Raw genomic sequence first — 21,849 nt, forward strand, 5'->3', positions numbered from 1 at the left:
CCAGATCTGCTGAGTATTTCCAGCATTTTCTGCACTTAATCAACAATGTCCTTTTGTAACTTTCTGCTCCCATCTATGTGCCACCTAACTTAGATTTGTCAACAAACTTAGATATATGGCTTTCTATTCATTCATCCAAGTACATCTGGTGAAAAGCTGTGGCCCCAGTATAGGTCCCTGGGGGTCCTGCCAATTTTGTACATTCTCAGTATCCCTGCTCTGCTTATTACCTCCTAATCAATTCCCTATCCAAGCCAATAGACTACCTCTATTCCATGTGTTCTCATTTTTAAGTTTCTTGTTTGGAACCTTATTGAATATGTCTGGAAGTTCATTAACTAATGTCCATAGACACTCGCTTATCTACCATGTTAGAGACCTCAAAAAAGTTCAACTAGATTTGCTATTGATGACTTAATCTTAACAAATCTAGGCTGGCCCTCAAATAAGTGGGGGTAACTGGAATGGGGTGAAGATATTTTTTTTAAACCTCTTTGCAATCTCTCTCTTTTTGTGCTTAGGAAATCACCTGAAGGTGTGTTCTCAGCTCAACACTTGCTGTACCGCTGAAATGGAGGAAAAACTCAGCCAGCAGAGCCAGCAAGAGTTTAGCAAAGCTGTGCTGGGCACCAGTAATGGCCTACGGTTGACATTTGCTTCGAGGTATAAGAAGTTTGATGGTAAGTCCTGGGGGAAATGCAATTTATTGGATATAAAGTAACCGTTCTTATTGGTCGTCTTGGAATTTTGGTATCCTCCCTTGTCTGTTGAGCTGTTCAACAGCTATAAATATAAGCAAAAAATATTCAGGAGCATTTTGACAACTGTTGGCAATCGATCAGAGTTGAGTACAGCCTGTTACAAAGAAACAGATCGCACAGTGGGGAGTGCTGAGAGTGTTTGTGTGGGGAGAACAAACTGGAGAACATTCAGTGATGGACCTGGGTTACAGTGAGTCTGAGGTCCAATCATAAGACCAGAGCCCAGTTGATTGCCAACGCCCAGTTGATTGCCAACCACCAGTTGGAAACATATCGCCGTTCCTTCATTTTCCCTGGGTCAAAGTCCTGGAACTCCCTCTCTAACAGCACTGTGAGTGCACCTACACCACAGGAACTGCAGTGGGCAAGAAGGCAGCTCACCGCCACCTTCTCAAGGTCAATTAGGGATGGGCAATAAATGCTAGCCTAGCCAGCGAAACGCCTGTCTGTTCCCCTAACTAACAAATCAACTATCACTATTGTTTTTCCTTTCTTCTTCCCCTCCTTCTGTACAGCTGAGCTGCTCATGGTGCTACAAACTTGGCTCTGACTGCACTCCTCTGAGAAACCAATGCCCTCACCAGTATCCAAAACAGAAAACTGATTGGTGAGCAGGACCCCAGGGGACTCCTGCACTACCTGCTTAGTTCTCTTGGACTGCCTGGGGGTCACCCATTCTCTTTCTGCCTCCAGGCTTCTAAACTGCAGTGTGAACATGCTATTCATGGAGCTCTCAGCCTCGTGAATGAGCCACTGACTCCAGCTGCCATTCAACCTCTGAAACCCAAAGCTCAAGGTTCTGCAGCTGGCAGCACTTCCTGCGCATGTGGTCGTCTAGGACACCAGTAGTGTCCATCACTTCCTACATATTACAGGCCACACATTCCACTCGACAGCGCTGTACTGCCATTGCTTCACTTTACTTCCCTTATGTTAACTTTATTTTACTTTGGTTTCCTTCAATGAGATTTTAATTCAGAAGAAACTTCAAAGTAGTTTCCTGCAACAGAGGCTTTGTAAGCCAACAGGTAGGCAGGGCTATAACCCTCTAACCATTATAACTGACCTCAACATGATATATCAGCCACAGCAACCAATGTTCAAGGTTCATTTGAGTTTAGACAGGGGAACATAAACCTTCAAAAATCAATGTTCCTTAGCCTGGATCAAGTGGGTTTCAAGCCCAACAGGGATCAGGAAGAGAAAATCATGAAGTTAGCACAATTACCCAAAAATAAAGGCAGCATTATGAAAAATATTAGAAATTGTTATTTCCACAAATTCAAAAGCAGCTTAAAGTCATGTAGGCTGTATTGGAATGTACAGATTGCAAACTACCAAATTGAATGTTATTAGCAAAGTGGAATTAGCAACTTGAAACAAGAACAATTTTTTAATATTCGTTCATGGGACGTGGGCGTCACTGGCTAGGCCAGCATTTATTGCTCACCCCTAATTGCCCTTGAGAAGGTGGTGGTGAGCTGCCTTCTGGAACCACTGCAGTCCATGTGGTGTAGGTACATCCACAGTGCTGTTAGGAAGGTAGTTCCAGAATTTTGACTCAGTGACAGTAAAAGAATGTTGTTAATTTCCAAGTCAAGATGGTCAGCAGCTTGGAGGTGAACTTGCAGGTGGTGGTGTTCTCTGCTGCCACCCTTGCCCTTCTAGATGGTAGTGGTTGGGGTCTGGAAGGTGCTGCCTGAGGAACCTTGGTGAGTTCCTGCAGTGCATCTTGTAAATGGTACACACTGCTGCTACTGTATGTCGGTGGCGGAGGGAGTGAATTTTTGTGGATGGAGTGTCAATTAAGTGGGCTGTTTGTCCTGGATGGTGTCAAGCTTCTTGAGTGTTATTGGAGCTGCACTCATCCAGGCAAGTGGAGAATATCCCATCACACTCCTGACTTGTGCCTTGTAGATAGTGAACAGGCTTTGGGAAGTCAGGAGGTGAGTTATTCACCGCAGGATTCCTAGCCTTTGACCTGCTCTTGTAGCCACAGTATTTATATGGCTAGTCCAGTTCAGTTTCTGGTCAATGGTAACCCATTTTGTTGATAGTGGGGGATTCAGTGATGGTAATGCCATTGAATGTTAAAGGGCTATGGTTAGATTCTCTCTTGTTGGAGATGGTCATTGCCTGGCACTTGTGTGGCACGAATGTTATTTGCCGCTTGTCAGCCCAAGCCTGGATATTGTCCAGGTCTTGCTGCATTTGGACATGGACTGCTTCAGTATCTGAGGAGTCACGAATGATGCTGAACATTGTGCAATCATCAGCAAACATCCCCATTTCTGACATGATAGAAGGAAGGACATTGATGAAGAAGCTGAAGATGGTTGGGCCGAGGACACTACCCTGCGGAACTCCTGCAGTGATGTCCTGGAGCTGAGATGACTGACCTCCAACAACCACAACCATCTTCTTTTGTGCTACTAATGACTCCAACCAGTAGAGAGTTTTCCCCCTGATTCCCATTGACTCCAGTTTTGCTTGTTTAGTGAAGGAATCCCCCAAAGCTGATCAACAAATTAGCTCTTCAATCAAAGTTTCACCAATAATAAAATAATTCACAGAAATTTTGAAGTTTCTTCCATCAGAATTGTGCAACTGATTTCATTAGGAGAAACAATTGAGAATCATTGTTGTTATTGTAGCATATAATGCATGTACATTACACAGCTGTATACAGTAGATCCTCATCAATCCTGACACAGCTGTACAGAGGGGTATATATCCTGTTTGACCCTGACACAGTTGTGTAGAGCGGTATATCCGCTCTTTATTTGTTCATGGGATGTGGGCCATCCCTAATTGCCCTTGCTCAGAGTGCATTTAAGAGTTAACTACATTGCTGCGGGTCTGAAGTCACATGTAGGCCAGACCAGGTATGGACAGCAGATTTCCTTCCCTAAAGGACATAGTGAAGCAGATGGGTTTTTATGGTCATCATCAGACTTTGAATTCCAGATTTTTTTTTTAATGAATTAAAATTTCACCATCTGCCGTGATGGGATTTGAACCTTGGTCCCAGGGCATTACCCTGGGTCTCTGAAGTACTATTCAGTAACAATACCACTATGCTACCACCTTTCTGCCACAGCTGTAAGGAGGGTATGCCCTGTCTGACTCTGACACAGATGTATAAAGGAGTATATCCTGTCCGATCCTGACACAGCTGTACAAAATGATATATCCTGTCTGTGACCCTGACAACTGTAATGAGGGGTATATCCCATACTGGAGTTCACTTGCAACCACTTCTAGATTGGTTCTGGTGGACCTTCAGAGATTCGAGTGACAATCAGCATCAGGAAAACCAAAGATATGGGCAAGGCCTTAGAGACTCCATTTTCCATCAACATCAACACTTCACTCTGTAGGTCGTCAACAGCTTCACATACAGTGAAAGTGCGATGTATCACACTTGGATGACACAAAATTCCGGTTATGTCAAAGTCAGCAACCAATCCCGCCGGCAAAATATCAAATCCCATAGAATGATGCATGTGATCAGCTGAAATTCTGCACTGGTATTAGCTGAACTTGTTTAAGTGTGTCATATGACTGCGCCGGCCAATCAAAGCGGAGTTAGACCACACAGAGCACAATATCATGGAGTGCTGGGGCAAGCAATTGTTATGATCCCAGTTGATGTTACTACTGGACAAGCCAGATCTCAGGGTGCCACCCGGCATGATAGATCCTCAATTTTATTTTTTGTTTAGATACGTGGAGAGTGGCTATTGAACAGAGTCACAGGAGACCATAAAATGTAGGAGCAGAAGTAGGCCATTCGGCCCATCGAGTCTGCTCTGCCTTTCAATGAGACCATAGCTGATCTGATGATCCTCAATTCCACTTTCCTGCCTTTTCCCCATAACCCTTGATTTCCTTACTGATTAAAAATTTGTCTATCTTAGCCTTGAATATACTTAACAACCGAGCCTCTACAGCCCTCGATGGTAAAGAATTCCACAGATTGACTAACCCCTGAGAGAAGAAATTCCTCCTCATCTCGGTTTTAAATGGGTGACCCCTTACTCTGAGATTATGCCTTCTGGTCCTAGACTCTCCCACATGGGGAAACAACCTCTCAGCATCTACCCTGTCAAGCCCCCTAAAAATCTTATATGTTTCAATAAGGTTGCCTCTCATTCTTCTAAACTCCAATGAGTACAGGCCCAACCTACTCAACCTCTCCTCATAAGAAAATCCCTACGTACCCAGGATCAACCTATTGAACCTTCTCTGGACTGCCTCCAATCCCTGTATGTCTTTCCTTAGATAAGGGGACCAAAATTGTTCACAGTATTCTAGGTGTGGTCTAACTAGTGCCTTGTATAGTTTTAGCAAAACTTCCCTAATGTTATACTCCATTCCCTTTGAAATAAAGGCCAACATTTCATTTGCCTTAACTATTACCTGTTGAACTTGTATGTTAGCTTTTTGGGAGTCACGCAGAAGGACTCCCAAATCCCTCTGTGCTGCAGCTTTCTGCAGTCTTTCTCCATTTAAATAATATTCAGCTCCTCTATTCTTCCTGCCAAATAACCTCACATTTTCCCATATTATATTCCATCTGCCAATTTTTTGCCCACTCACTTAACCTGCCTATCTGCCTCTGTAGACTCTGTGTCATCCACACCACTTGCCTTCCCATCTATTTTTATGTCATCCGCAAACCTGGCGATAGTACATTCATTTCCCTCATCTAAGTCATTAATATATATTGTAAATAATTGAGGCCCCAGCACTGATCCCTGTGGCACTCCACTAGTTACAGGTTGCCATCCTGAAAATACCCCCAAAATATCCCAACTCTCTGTCATCTATTAGTTAGCCAGTCCTCTATCCATGCTAATATACTACCCCTAACACCATGGGCTCTTATCTTATTAAGTAGCCTTATGTGCAGTACCTTATCGAACGCCTTTTGGAAATCCAAATATATTACATCTACTAGTTCCCCTTTATCTATCCTGCTTGTTACCTCCTCAAAGAATTCTAATCAATTTGTCAGAAATGATTTCCCTTTCATGAAGCCATGCTGACTCTGCTTGATTATATTATGTATTTCTAAATGTTCTGCTATTACATCCTTTATAATAGACTCCAACATTTTCCCAAGAGCAGATGTTAAGCTAACTGGCCTATAATTACCTGTCTTTTGTCTCCCTCCCTCCCTCCCTGAATAAGGGTATTAAATTGGCCATTCTCCAATCTTCTGGGACTTTTCCAGAACCTAAGTGGATCCCCTATCTCTGTAGCTACCTCCTTTAATACCCTGGGATGCAATCCATCAGGTCCAGGGGACATTTTTGGCCTTTAGCCCCATTAGTTTCCCTAGTACTTTTTCTCTAGTGATAGTTATTGTATTTATTTCCTCCCCCACTTTTTTCCCTTGATTATTTAGTAATTTTGGAATGTTATTAGTATCTTCTACCGTGAAGACTGATGCAAAGTATTTATTCAACTCCTCTGCCATTTCCTGGTTCCCCATTATTATTTCCCCAGCCTCATTCTGTAAGGGGCTTATGTTCACTTTGGCCTCTCTCCATTTATCTTAAATTTTTTACGAAACACAAGATGAACATCTTGGAACAACTCGACAAGCAGACTTTGTCTCCAGCAAGGAAGATGATGAAGACAGCCGCCTATCCCAAAACATTGAGGAAGCTCTGCTAATGTTGTTTAAGGCAGCCCAAGCAAAGAATATTTTCACCTCTGGTTTCGCCTTACAGCCATAGAGTCATAGAGGTCAACAGCACAGAAAAAGGCCCTTCGGCCCATCAAGTCTGCATTGGTCAAACAAGTACCTAACTATTCTAATGCCACTTTCCAGCATGAGGCCCATAGCCTTGTATGCCATGTGGCATCGCAAGTGCACATCCAAATACTTCTTAACTATTATGAGGGTTTCTGCCTCCACCACCCTTTCAGGCAGTGAGTTCCAGATTCCCACCACCCTCTGGGTGAAAGAATTCTTCCTCACATCCCCTCTAAACCTCCTGCCCCTTACCTTAAATCTATACCCCCTGGTTATTGATCATTCCACCAAGGGGAAAAATTCCTTCCTGTCTACCCTATCTATGCCCCTCATAATTTTATACACCTCAATCATGTCCCCCCTCAATCTCCTCTGCTTCAGGGAAAATAACCCCAGTCTATCCAATCTCTCCTCATAACTAAAACTCTCCAGCCCAGGCAACATCCTGGTAAATCTCCTCTGCACTGTCTCTAGTGCAATCACATCCTTCCTATAATGCGATTCCAGAACTGCACACAGTACTCTAGCTGTGGCCTAACCAGTGTTTTACACAGTTCCAGCATAACCTCCCTGCTCTTATATTCTATGCTGTGGCTAATAAAGGCAGGTATCCCATATGCCTTCTTAACCACGTTATCTACCTGTTCCGCTACGTTAAGGGACCGGTGGACAAACACACCAAGGTCCCTCTGATCCTCGGTACTTCCCAGGGTCCTACCATTCATCGTGTATTCCCATACCTTGTTTGTCCTGCCCAAGTGCATCACCTCACATTTATCCGGATTAAATTCCATTTGCCACTGATCAGCCCATCTGACCAGCCCGTCTATATCCTCCTGTAATCCAAGGCTACCCTCCTCACTATTTACCACCCCACCAATTTTCGTGTCATCTGCGAACTTACTGATCAACCCGCCGACATTCAAGTCTAAATCATTTATATATACCACAAACAGCAAGGGACCCAACACCGATCCCTGTGGAACCCCACTGGACACAGGCATCCAGTCACAAAAACACCCCTCGACCATCACCCTCTGCTTCCTGCCACTCAGCCAATTCTGGACCCAATTTGTCCAATTGCCTTGGATCCCATGGGCTCTTACCTTCGTTATCAGTCTCTCATGCGGGGCCTTATCAAAAGCCTTGCTGAAGTCCAAGTAGACCACGTCAAATGTATTGCCCTCATCTACACAACACCTGGTCACCCCTTCGAAAAAGGAAAAAAAGAGTAGGGCCCATTAGGGACCAAAGAGGCAATCTGTGCGTGGAGCCGGAGGATGTAGGTGAGGTTTTAAATTATTATTTTTCACCTGTGTTCACTACGGAGAAGGACAATGTAGGCGTGGAAATCAGGGAGGGGGACTATGATATACTTGAACAAATTAGCATTGAAAGGGAGAAGGTTTTGGTGGGCTTAAAATTGGATAAATCCCCAGGCCCAGATGAGATGTATCCCAGGCTGCTATGTGAAGCAAGGGAGGAGATTGCAGGGGCTCTGACACTAATTTTCAAATCCTCTCTGGCCACAGGAGAGGTGCCAGAGAACTGGAGGACAGCAAATATGGTACTGTTATTCAAGAAGAGTAGTAGGGAGAAACCAGGTAATTACAGGTCAGTGAGTCTAACACTGGCTGAGGGGGTGGGAGAGGCAGGAACCCTCACAACATTTAAGAAGTATTTAGATGAGCACTTGAAATGCCATAGCTTACAGAGCTATGGGCCAAATGCTGGAAAATGGGATTAGAATAGATAGGGGCTTGATGGCTGGCACAGACACGATGGACTGAAGGGCCTGTTTCTGTGCTGTACAACTCAATGACTCTATGGACAGGAAGGAGCTAAGCTGGACAAGAGCAGCTCAGCTCTATGATCAAAGATCTGATACTAATGTCCTTTAAGGAAGGAAATCTGCTGTCCTTACCTGGTCTGGCCTGCATATGACTCCAGACCCACAGTGGCGTGGTTGACTCTTAAATGCTCTCTGAACCAGGGCAATTAGGGATGGGCAATAAATGCTGGCCTAGCCAGCGATGCTGACATCCCATGAATGAATTTTTAAAAAACTCTCAGTGAGATACCCAGCATTCCTCTGCAGTAGCCCAAAGCAGCTTGACCATCACTTGACCCCTGAATGCTAACCACCCTACAAAACCCCCAGACGCTTTTGAGGATACTTAATCAGGAATTGGACAGGCAGAGTTCTGAAACCAAGAGCTCTGCTTATGACTGATCCCCAACAGAGGAAAGTTCAGAACCCTAACCCTGAAAGACTTCCCCATCAGGTAAGTTTCGAATCTTAACAAGCCAACTAAATCTTCCACATCCCAGGATTGGACAAAGTCCTTGCTAATGCTCTGATCCAGATTTAAACCTCAAAAGAAAATACAGCAGAGAACGGCCACTGCCTGTGCTGGCAGTGTGTCTGACATACCATTGTGAATGGAGAGAATATAAGCATGCTTCTTTACTTCCTATTCTTCCTTCAGAAAACCACATCAAAATAAAAATGAAGTAGAATTCAAGGCAGCGAGGGATGTCATGGATCTAAGGCCTCACATTGTATTTTTATGGGCAGAATTTTCTGTTTGACTTGCGGGGACGGGCCCCGCATGTCCTTGTGTAAAATGACGCCCGATGATGTTGGGCGAGCGTCCCGAGGTCACCGCGCGCCATCGTGATATTTCGTTGGGCGGGCCCGCGATGAAGTTTGATGCGCGCCCGCCATTAATTAACGGGCTAGTTAAGGCCCTTAACTTGGCAATCGACGCCGATTTTCAGGCGTCCGTGCGATCTTTGGCTCGGCGCACGGGCGCAACGGGCAAGTGGGTAAGCGAGTTTTTAATAAAACTCATCCACGGGCAGGATAAGAGGACTCAGTGGGGTTGTCAATCTGGTCTGTGAAGTATTTATTACAGAAAATGTTTTATACTTGCCTGTGTGATCTGTAGCAGTTCAGAACGAATTCCAGCCGCTTTCTGTGTATTTTGAACCTTCAGCTCAGCTCTCTGCAGTCAGGAATCTTTATCGGGCCTGCAGCTTTCCAGATGCCTCCCTTTAGCCTGGGTATGGGTTCTGACATCTCCACTGGAGGCAGCTCCTCTGAGAATGAAGGGAGGGATAGAATAAGGAGGAGGCCAGGAGTGGACAATCAGCCTCCAGCCTCCACCTTTGGGAGGACAGGCACAGACACAAGGGGCGCAGGGCCAAGAGGTTGTCCAAGGTGGAAGGGGCCGCAGAAGACGCCACTATCCTGCTGCTAGGGTATACAGGCGGAGAAGCAGCTACCTTAATATGACTGAGGTGCAGTGCCGAAGGAGGCTCTGACTATCAAGGGAAACAGTCAACTATATCTGTCAGATGATTGGACCTGAGATCTTTCCTAACTGTGTGGGCGGACACCCCATGCCAGTGGCTCTGAAGGTCATAGTTGCCCTCAACTTCTATGCCTCTGGCTCCTTCCAGGGCTTGGTAGGTGATCTTTGCAGTGTCTCCCAATCAGCTGTTCACACTCGTGTCAGGCAGGTTACTGACGCTTTGTTCAGACGGGCATTGACCTTCATCCACTTCCACTGGGACTAGGCAAGTCAGACACAGTGAGCTAGAGGCTTTGCAGCGATTGCTGGCTTCCCCCGTGTCCAGGGTGCAATAGACTGCACATGTGGCCATCAAGGCGCCAGCAGGTGAGCCCGGTGCCTTTGTCAACAGGAAGGGCTTCCACTCTATGAACGTGCAGATAGTGTGTGATCACAGGATGCTGATTCTACAAGTCTATGCAAGGTACCCAGGCAGCTCCCACGACGCCTACATCCTCAGACTCTCCCAGGTGCCGGGGCTCTTCAGTGCTCTGGCTCGGCTGGATGGATGGCTGCTGGGTGACAAGGGATATCCCCTCAGAAGGTGGCTCATGACACCTCTCCACCATCCAAGAACAGAAGCTGAACAGCAGTACAATAGGAGCCACGGCTCCACAAAGGCTGTGGTGGAGAGAACCATCGGTCTTCTCAAGATTCGCTTCCGATGCCTGGACCGCTCGGGGTGCACACTCCAGTACTCCCCAGTTCGTGTCTCAGTGATAGTGGTAGCATGCTGCGCTCTCCACAATCTTTCACTGGAAAGGGGGGACGCAGTGGACGATGAAGATGTTGATGCAGTGGATGCGGCTGCACACGATGAGTCCAGCACTGATTTTGAGGATGAAGAAGCACAGGGAAATGATGAGGGGCTAAACGCTGACCCAACATTACACCAAGGAGGCAGGAACACCCGGGAGACTTTAACCCAATGAACCTTCAGCTAGCTCCACACAAATGGATCTGAAGGACCAGCATTGCCTGGCGCATCCATACTCGGCACCTAAGTGCTAAATCTGTCACTTCATCAGCTGCAACTAAGTGCTTTGGACATAAACTAGAATGTCCACTCAAACACTCATGACATGTATGTAAAACATACAAATGCAGAACAAAGGAGCCACCCTCAGCCATGGTAACACATCTAGTTTTAATTTTCACCATCATAAAGTCACACAGAGTCAAACCAAAATGTTTTTCAAGCATAAACAAATAATAAGTCCTTAATCTAGGGCCAACACAAAAGCACCAATGAGAAACCCGCGGTGTGCCTAAGGTGCTTACGTTTACGTCTTGGTGCCACCCCATCGTTCAGAATGGCATCTAAGTGAGCCTGCTGACTCTGCTGTCCTATTGGCCTCGATGACCTTGGCAGCCGTCCTCTGGCCCGTGGAGCATGTGCTGGCCCCGCCTGGGAGGGATCTGCCAGGGGCATCTCCCCAGTCGTCGCAGCCTCACCCTGGGAGAGGGGCGGAGGAGCTGTTGCCCTCATCTGGAGCACTGTGAGAGGAGCCCGCAGATATGACAGGCAGCTGCTCCCCGACGTGAGGTCGCCCTGGAACTCCCTGCTCACCATCAATGGATGGGCAACGAGCTGGGAAGCTTGAAGCCCACACCATCTCCTACATTGCCAATGACCAGCTGTGGCCACTGGCGCGAGGGCTTGCAGGTCCCAGTGTAACCCCAGGAGAAGCTGCTTGTTCTCTTGGAAGCCCCTCTCCATGAGAGTCGCCACTCTCCATGGAGGAAGCAAGACGTTCTGCCATGAGGCTCATTGCATCACTGATTGCTCCGTGTGGACTCCTCCACCACGGACACCAAGCAAAGCATAGTCTCATGCAACACTCCCAGATGCTCCCACACACTCGGTCGCATTTCCTGCAGCTGCTGTGTGGCGGACGACAGAGGCACATCATCAGGCACCGATTCAGCATGTGCCTGGTCCCCTGCAGTCCTCCGACTGCTGGCGCCATTGGCACTCTCTGTCTCTGTTGGCTCCTCCAGTGATTGTGAAGTGCCCTCTCCACTGTGCCCCGGGACACTAGCTGATGTTGCAATTCCCACCGAGGTGCTAGTCTCTGCGCTGGTGTCTGCCTCGCAGAAATGGTGTGACGCAGGTGACAGTTGAGGGCCCTCAGGTGTGAGGGTGGGGGCACCTGCAATTGCTCCTGGCAGCCAGGCTCAGATGATGCTGAAACGAACAACAAGGACAGTGGATCAGTTAGCATGCACACAGTAACATACTTCATCCCTTTCCCCCTGTCTCGTTATGTGCTCAACCTTCCAGAACCTAGGGAGACGAATATTGGTGGGGTGGCAAATAGTCAGGAGGAGACCCTAATATTACAGGCGGATACAGACGGGCTGGTCAAATGGCCTAAGGAATACCAAATGGAATGTTATGTGGATAAGTGTGAGGTGATGCACTTGGGCAGAGAAAACAAGGTACGGGAATACACAAGGAATGGCAGGACGGTGGAAAGTAAGGAGGATCAGAGGGACTTTGCTGGGCATGTTGGCAGGCCTGTTAAGGTAGCGGGACAGGTACACAAGGCATTTAAGAAGATAAATGCCATACTTGCCTTTATTAGCCGGGGAATAGAATGTAGGAACAGGGAGGTCATGTTGCAAGTGCAGAAAATGCTGCCTAGGCCACAGCTATAGTTTTGTGTGCAGTTGTGATCAGCGCTTCACGGGAGGGATGTGATTGGAGTGGAGGGAGTGCAGAGGTCGCTGACCAGGATGCTGGCTGGGCTGGAGAGTTTGACTTTTGAGGAGACATAGCATCGGCTGGGGATATTTCCCCTGGAGCAGAGGAGATTGAGGGGTGACATTATTGAGGTTAACATAACATTATGAGGGGCATAGATAGAATCACAGATTCACAGTGCAGAATAGGCCCATCGAGTCTGCACCGATACATGAGAAACACCTGACCTACCTACCTAATCCCATTTACCAGCACTTGGCCCATAGCCTTGAATGTTATGATGTGCCGAGTGCTCATCCAGGTACTTTTTAAAGGCTGTGAGGCAGCCCGCCTCCACCACCCTCCCAGGCAGCGCATTCCAGACTGTCACCACCCTCTGGGTAAAAAGATTTTTCCACATATCCCCCCTAAACCTCCTGCCCTTCACCTTGAACTTACGTCCCCTCATGACTGACCCTTCAACTAAGGGGAACAGCTGCTCCCTATCCACCCTGTCCATGCCCCTCATAATCTTGTACACCTCGATCAGGTCGCCCCTCAGTCTTCTCTGCTCCAACGCAAACAACCCAAGTCTATCTAACCTCTCTTCATAACTTAAATGTTTCATCCCAGGCAACATCCTGGTGAATCTCCTCTGCACCCCCTCCAGTGCAATCACATCCTTCCTATAATGTGGCGACCAGAACTGCACACAGTACTCCAGCTGTGGCCTCACCAAGGTTCTATACAACTCCAACATGACCTCCCTACTTTTGTAATCTCTGCCTCCATTGATAAAGGCAAGTGTCCCATATGCCTTTTTCACCACCCCACTAACATGCCCCTCTGCCTTCAGAGATCTATGGACACACACGCCAAGGTCCCTTTGTTCCTCAGAACTTCCTAGTGCCATGCCGTTCATTGAATACTTCCTTGTCAAATTACTCCTTCCAAAGTGTATCACCTCACACTTTTCATCTGCCACTTGTCTGCCCATTTGACCATCCTGTCTATATCTTCCTGTAGCCCAAGACACTCAATCTCACTGTTAACCACCCGGCCAATCTTTGTGTCATCCGCAAACTTACTAATCCTACCCCCCACATAGTCACCTTTGTCATTTCTATAAATGACGAATAATAGGGGACCCAGCACAGATCCCTGTGGTACACCACTGGACACTGGCTTCCAGTCACTAAAGCATCCTTCTGTCATCACCCTCTGTCTCCTACAACTAAGCCAATTTTGAATTCACCGTATCAAATTGCCCTGTATCCCAAGATAAAAGCAAAAAACTTGGACGCTGGAAATCCAAAACAAAAATAAAAATACCTGGAAAAACTCAGCAGATCTGGCAGCATCTGCGGAGAGGAACACAGTTAACATTTCGAGTCCGTATGACTCTTCAACAGAACTAAGTAAACTTAATTGCTTAGATGCTGCCAGACCTGCTGAGTTTTTCCAGGTATTTTTATTTTTACCATGTATCCCATGTACATTTGTCTTCTTTATAAGTCTCCCATGTGGGACCTTGTCAAAGGCTTTGCTGAAATCCATATAAACTACATTAACTGCACTACCCTCATCTACACACTTGGTCACCTCCTCAAAAAATTCAATCAAATTTGTTAGGCATGACCTCCCTCTGACAAAGCCATGCTGACTATCCCTGATCAAACCTTGCCTCTCCAAGTGGAGATAGATTCTCTCCTTCAGAATTTCTCCAATAGTTTCCCTACCACTGACGTGAGACTCACTGGCCTGTCGTTCCCTGCCTTATCTCTACGACCCTTCTTAAATAGTGGAACCACATCAGCTGTTCTCCAGTCCTCTGGCACCTCCCCTGTGGCCATTAAAAATTTGGGTCAGAGCCCCTGCGATCTCCTCTCTTGCTTCCCTCAGCAGTCTGGGACACAAATCACCCTGACCTGGAGATTTGTCCACTTTTAAGTCTGCCAACACCTCCAGGGTCGACAGAAAGGAACTTTTCCCCTTGGCGGAGGGATGAGTAACCTGGTGGCATTGATTTAAGGTAAGGGGCATGAGGTTGACAGGTGAGGAGATGAGCAATCTTTGCACACAGTCTGGGAAGAGTGTCCTCTGCAGTCACCGTCGCCAAGTGAAAAAACACAGAGTGACATCACAGGAAAACTGTACGTTCATTGGTTGGTAAGTAACTGCTAGTTTGAACGACCTATTCTAAGTAGATTTCAGATTAAAGGTGACTAATGGGGCCCAGGATCGGAGGCCTAAAACTTCAGCTTCAACTCAGCAGAGAGAACGAGTTCCAGTTGATTTTAAAAAGTGTATTTTGAATCTCTATTCTAACTTGCATTCTTAAAGGTAAATAAGAGAAATATTTTAGTTTGATAAATTAAAAACCAGTAGGCAATTTAAAAACAAATTAAATAAAATAGAGATGCAGGGCCAGGCGTGGTGTTGTAGCTGCATGATGTGGGAGCTGGTGGACCCCATTGTGGTTCCTTGTGACCACATCTGTAGCAAATGTTGGTTGGCTGAGGAACTCCGGCTCAGAGTTGATGAGCTAGAGTCTGAACTTCGGACACTGTGACACATCAGGGAGGGTGAGTTACCTGGACGCTTTGTTTCAGGAGACAGTCACACCCCTTAGATTCACTACCTTAAATTCGGCCAGTGGTCAGGGATAGGAGGGTCTGACTATGAGTGAGGCAGGTAGAGTTATCCAGGAAGTAGCACTGCAAGAGCCTCAGCCCTTGCTGTTATCCAACAGGTTCGAGATTCTTGCTCCCTGTGTGGACGAGAGCGGGGACTGTAGGGAGGATGAGCAAACTGACCATAGCACCGTGGTACAGGGAGCCATTCAAGTGTGGGGAGAAAAGAGAAGTGTAGTTGTAATCGGGGATAGTATAGTTGGGAATAGATACTGTTCTCTGTAGCCAGGATCTAGAGTCCCAAAGGCTGTGTTGCCTACCTGGTGCCAGGGTTAAGGATATCTCATTTGGACTGCAGAGGAACTTGGAGTGGGAGGGGAAAGATCCAGTTGTCGTGGTCCACGTAGGTACCAACGATATAGGTAGAATGAGGAAAGATGTTCTTTTGAGGGAATACGAGCAGCTAGGGGCTAAATTAAAAAGCAGAACCAAAAAGGTAATAATCTCCAGATTACTACCTGAGCCATGAGCTAATTGGCACAGGGTCAATAAGATTAAAGAGGTAAATGTGTGGCTCAAAGGTTGGTGTGGGAGAAATGGGTTTGAATTCATGGGACATTGGCACCGGTATTGGGGAAAGAGGGAGCTATTCCGTTCGGATGGGCTCCATTTGAATCAGGCTGGGACCAGTGTCCTGGCGAAACGCATAACTAGGCTTGTAGATAGGGCTTTAAACTAAATAGGGGGGTGCAGGGTTTAATTGCATGGAAATATAAAAATCAAAGTTTAAGGGGAGGGTAAGAGTGCAGGTTAGTGACTAGGCTGATTGTTACCAAAAAGTGAAAGGAAGGGACAGAGTGTGTGAACGCCATATTGCACCAAAGAGTCATATAAGAGTAGGGAAAATTGACAATAGGGCAAACTTAAAGGCTTTGTATCTGAATGCACGTAGCATTCGGAATAAAACTAATGAGTTAACAGCGCAAATAGAGATAAATAGGTATGATTTGATGGTGATTACTGAGACGCAGTTACAGCGAGAACAGGTTTGGGAGTTGAATGTCCAAGGGTACTCAGTGTTTTGGAAGGATAGGCAGGAAGGAAAAGGATGTGGCGTGGTTTTGTTAGGAAAGGAAGAGATCAGTGCTATAGGAATGACATAGGCACTGGAGAGCAAGACGTAGAGTCAGTCTGGGTAGAAATAAGAAATAGCAAGGGAAAGAAATCCCTGGTGGGAGTAACCTACAGGTCCCCAAACAGTAGTTCAGCAGTAGGGCACAGAATAAATCAGGAACTACTGGGAGCATGTAAGAAAGGCACGATAATAATCATGGGTGATTTTAATATGCATATAGACTGGACTAATCAAATTAGCAAACGTAGCCTTGAGGGGGGAGTTCATAGAGTGTATTAGAGATTGTTTCTTGGAGCAATATGTTGTGGAACCAACCAGGGAGCAGGCTATTCTGGATTTGGTTTTGTGTTATGAGATTGGATTAATTAATGATCTCAGAGTAAAGGATCCTCTAGGGAAGAGTGATCATAGCATGCTAGAATTTCAAGTTCAGTTTGAGAGTGAGAAACTTGAGTCCCACACTAGTGTTTTGGAGTTAAACAAAGGCAACTATATAGGCATGAGGGCAGATTTGGCCCTAGTGGACTGGGCAGGAAGACTACAAGGTAGGACAGTTGATGAACAGTGGCAGATATTTAAGGAGATATTCAACTCCTCCCAAGAAAAATATATTCCAAAGAGGAAGAAAGATGATAAGAGGGGGAAAAAGCATCCATGGCTAAGCAAGGAAGTTAAAGATAACATAAAGGCAAAAATTAAGGTACACCAAATTGCAAAGGTTAGTGACTGGCTGGAAGATTGGGAAACTTTTAAAGATCAACAAAGGGTTACTAAAAAAATAATAAAAAGAGCAAAGGTAAATTATGAAAGAAAACTAGCGCAAAATGTAAAAACTGATAGCAAAAGCTTCTACAAGTATGTAAAAGGAAAGAGCGCAGCTAAAGTGAATGTCGGTCCCTTGGAGGACGAGACTGGGGAATTAATAGTGGGGAACACAGAAATGGCAGAGATGCTTAATTAATATTTTGCCTCAGTTTTCACAGTGGAGGACACTAGTACCATCCCAATAGTAACAGATAGAGCAGAGGGTATAGAGAAGGAGGAACTTAGGACAATCACCATCACTAGAGAAAAAGTACTGAGCAAACTATTGGGATTAAAGGGTGACAAATCCCCAGGACCTGATGGCCTACATCCCAGGGTCTTAAAGGAAGTGGCAGTGGAGATAGTGGATGCATTGACTATAATATTCCAAAATTCCCTGGATTCTGGAAAGGTTCCAGTGGATTGGAAAAATGCTAATATAACACCCTATTTCAAAAAGGAGGGGGTGGGGCGGCGCAGAAAGTAGGAAACTATAGACCAGTTAGTTTAACATCTGTCGTTGGGAAATTGTTGGAATCCATTATTAAGGAAGAGGGCATTTGGAAAGTCAAAATGTGATCCATCAGAGTCAGCATGGTTTTATGAAGAGTAAATCGTGTTTGACTAATTTGCTAGAGGTCTTTGAAGATGTGACAAGCAAAGTGGATAATGGGGATCCTGTAGATGTAGTATAGCTGGACTTCCAGAAAGCCTTTGATAAGGTGCTGCACAAAAGATCAATACACAAGATAAGATCACACGGAGTTAGGGGTAATATATTAGCTTGGATAGAGGATTGGCTAACCGACAGAAAGCAGAGAGTCGGGATAAATGGGTCTTTTTCTGGATGGCAAGCTGTAACTAGTGGGCTACCACAGGGTTTGGTCCTTGGGCCCCAACTATTTACAACCTATATTAATGACTTGGATTCAGGGATAGAAGGTACTATAGCTAAATTTGCAGATGACACCAAAATAGGAGAAGGCGGGAGAATGGGGTTGAGAAACTTATCAGCCATGATTGTATGGCAGAGCAGACTTGATGGGCCGAATGGCCTAATTTCTGCTCCTATGTCTTATGGTCTTATAGATGGAAAAGTAAGTTGTAATGAAGAAATAAGAAATTTACAAATGGATATGGACAGGTTAGGTGAATGGGCCAAAATTTGGCAGATGGAGTTTAACGTGGATAAGTGTGAGATTATCCATTTTGGTCGGAAGAATTAAAAGGCAACTTATTATTTAAATGGAGAGAAACTTCAGAATACTTCAGCGCAGATGGATCTGGGTGTCCTCGTGCATGAGTCGCTGAATGCTACTATGCAGGTACAGCAGGTAATGAGGAAGGCAAATGGAATTTTGGCCTTTATTGCTAAAGGAATAGAATATAAAAATAGGGAAGTGTTGTTGCAACTGTACAAGGCATTGGTGAGACCGCACCTGGAGTACTGTGCACAATTTTGGTCCCCTTACTTGAGGAAGGATATAGTTGCATTGGAGGCAGTTCAGAGGAAGTTCACTAGATTGATTCCAGAGATGTGGGGTTTGTCTTGTGAGGAGAGATTGAGCAGTTTAGGCCTATACTCGCTAGAGTTTAGAAGGTCGAGAGGAGATCTAATTGAGGTATATAAGATGCTAAAGGGGATAGACAAAGTAGATGTGGAGCGGATGTTTCCCCTTATGGGGCATTCTAGAACGAGAGGCCATAGTTTTAGGCTAAGGGGTGGTAGATTTAAATCAAAGGGTCATGAATCTGTATAATTCACTACCTCAGAGTGCAGTAGATGCCGGGACGCTGAATAAATTTAAGGAGGAGATAGACAGATTTTTAATTAGTAATGGGTTGAAAGGTTATGGGGAGAGGGCAGGAAATTGGAGTTGAGGCCGAAATGAGATCAGCCATGATCGTAATGAATGGTGGGACAGGCTCGAGGGGCTGAATTGCCCATTCCTGCTCCTAGTTCTTATGCTCTTATGTTATGTTCTTATGTAATGTGGGTCGCACTGCCTGAAAGGGTGGTGGATGCAGAAACCCTCCTAACAAGTAATAAATATTTGGATGTGCAGCTGCGATGCCAGGGCTTACAAGGCAGTGGGGATAGTGGTCGGATAAGGCGACTTTGGAAGGTGCTTGTCACGCGCATCTTCGAAGGGCCGAGGGACCTTTTTCTATGATCCACACCTCTGACTCTATCAATCTGTGAATGAGCAATGTTGCAACAATAACAAACCAAACAATCATCAGTGCTATGGATGGTGGGAAGACAGAGCGGATGTCACTGTTGACTTCAAATACCTGGCCGTTCCACCCCAGCCTCACCAACACCTGTGGACCTGGGCACATGGTGCCTCTCAAGCTCCAGGGCCTCCTGCTCGAAACGGCTTAAAATCATGAGCTGGGCCTGGCTGCCTTCAGTCCACAAATGCTCACATGTATTGTGAGCATTCTTCTCCTGAAAAACAGAGAAGACCAGTCATTGCGGCTAATCGTACATGTACTCTGCACACGCACACCGCACCCCAACCACAGTGGCCCATCTCAGGCTTGCAGTGCCTCCTGTCCCAGCTACTGCTGATCAGTCACACAAAGTTAGTATGCCTGCTCCCACACCCCCCCCACCCCCCAACAGTCACCTTGGACACATTCTGCATCCATCACTTTAGGATACACACGGTCTTAGCTCCCATAGCAAGGAGGCGCAACTAGGTGCAGCGTCGAGGGCAGCAGATGGCACTTGGCCACGATACCTTGAGGCTCCCCTTCCGCAATCTCACCACCCTGAATAGGACATGTGTTGGGGTCCTCAGTATGCGCCTAGCTGCAGGTTGCCCCAGACTAGTCATGTGTGACTAAGAGCAATACATGATGCGGGGGAGAACTCTTCTCCTCATGAACCACTCAGGCTGATGTAAGCATGGGCACTATCTGCTTGCCCACCCAGCGTGCGAGAAATGGCCAACATGATTCAATGCAGTCACGGCAGTAAGACTTGGGGTGGGGGGGGGGGGAGGGGGGGGTGCCCTCAAAGGCTAACTCTACCTGCTGGGTTAAATGTCCAATGCCAACATGGTACTCACCCTTCCAGAGCGCAACAAATAGTTGATGCGCTTACGGCACTGGATCCAGGTGCGCCGCACCACGCCGCGGGATCTCTCCACCTCTGCTACCTCCTCCCATGCATGTTTGGTCATGTTGGGGGGTGGGATGGGGGGGGGCCTCCTCCTCCCATCCTGGGCGAACCAACACCTCCCGCCGTGCGGCCACCTCCTCGAGGAGGGCAGCAAGGCAGTCATCAGAAAAGCGAGGGGCGCTTTGGCCCCCCGCTGGCCCTGCAGCCTGGCCCTGCTCCTGGGGCTGACCCTGCAGCCTGGCCCTGCTCCTGGGGCTGACCCTGCAGCCTGGCCCTGCTCCTGTGGCAGACCCTGCAGCCTGGCCCTGCTCCTGGGGCTGACCCTGCAGCCTGGCCCTGCTCCTGGGGGTGACCCTGCAGCCTGGCCCTGCTCCTGTGGCTGACTCTGCAGCCTGGCCCTGCTCCTGTGGCTGACTCTGCAGCCTGGCCCTGCTCCTGGGGCTGGCCCTGCAGCCTGGCCCTGCTCCTGTGGCAGACCCTGCAGCCTGGCCCTGCTCCTGTGGCAGACCCTGCAGCCTGGCCCTGCTCCTGTGGCAGACCCTGCAGCCTGGCCCTGCTCCTGTGGCAGACCCTGCAGCCTGGCCCTGCTCCTGTGGCTGACCCTGCAGCCTGGCCCTGCTCCTGGGGCAGACCCTGCAGCCTGGCCCTGCTCCTGGGGCTGACCCTGCAGCCTGGCCCTGCTCCTGGGGCTGGCCCTGCAGCCTGGCCCTGCTCCTGGAGCTGACCCTGCAGCCTGGCCCTGCTCCTGGGGCTGACCCTGCAGCCTGGCCCTGCTCCTGGAGCTGACCCTGCAGCCTGGCCCTGCTCCTGGGGCTGACCCTGCAGCCTGGCCCTGCTCCTGGGGCTGGCCCTGCAGCCTGGCCCTGCTCCTGTGGCTGACTCTGCAGCCTGGCCCTGCTCCTGTGGCTGACCCTGCAGCCTGGCCTGCTCCTGGGGCTGACCCTGCAGCCTGGCCCTGCTCAGCAGACCCCCTGTGTGTGACCTCGAACTGGCCATTGTGAGCAGCCGACAGGAGGCTGCCAGGCATTCCTTTAAACAGACTGCCGGGTCACCATTGGACCCGGTGGCCTGTGCTTGCCCACCACAGCCCGCATACGCCCGCTATTCACTGGAGTTGGAAATGCGCTGTGTGGGTCTTAATTGGCCTGTCCATGTAAAATGGCAGCACGGCCCCAATTGCGGGCGCTGATCAGGTCCATGCCGCCTGCGGCCGCTCCTGCTCCGCCCACCTGACAGGCAGAAAATTCTGCCCTATTAATTTTTTTTTAAAAATTCAGTCATGGGATGTGGGCTTCAGTGGCTAGGTCAGCATTTATTGCCCATCCCAAATCGCCCTTGAGAAGGTGGTGGTGAGCTGCCTTCTTGAACCGCTGCAGTCCCTGTGGTGTAGGTACACCCACAGTGCTGTTAGGGAGGGGGTTCCAGGATTTTGACCCAGCGACAGTGAAGGAATGGCCACTGGATATATATTTTAGGAAGTAGTTGATGTTGATATCAACATGGCTGCTCCCTAAAATTTTAAAAACTGGACAAAGACTTTAAAAGGCTGAAGCTATGTCTGGCTGTAACCCTGTGTT

General features: G+C 47.5%; 1 protein-coding gene across 1 annotated transcript in view; it reads left to right on the forward strand.

Moving 5' to 3' along the window:
* The window catches only part of LOC144684024 (glypican-6-like), a 245,264-nt gene that overhangs the window by 132,217 nt on the left and 91,198 nt on the right, over window positions 1-21,849 (forward strand). Inside the window, exon 2 of the mRNA XM_078547731.1 lies at window positions 522-680. Coding sequence (XP_078403857.1) covers window positions 522-680 — 159 coding nt within the window. The remainder of the gene's footprint in view (window positions 1-521; window positions 681-21,849) is intronic.

Source organism: Cetorhinus maximus, chromosome 8 (assembly GCF_964194155.1).
Source record: "Cetorhinus maximus chromosome 8, sCetMax3.hap1.1, whole genome shotgun sequence".
Taxonomy (NCBI): Eukaryota; Metazoa; Chordata; class Chondrichthyes; order Lamniformes; family Cetorhinidae; genus Cetorhinus; species Cetorhinus maximus.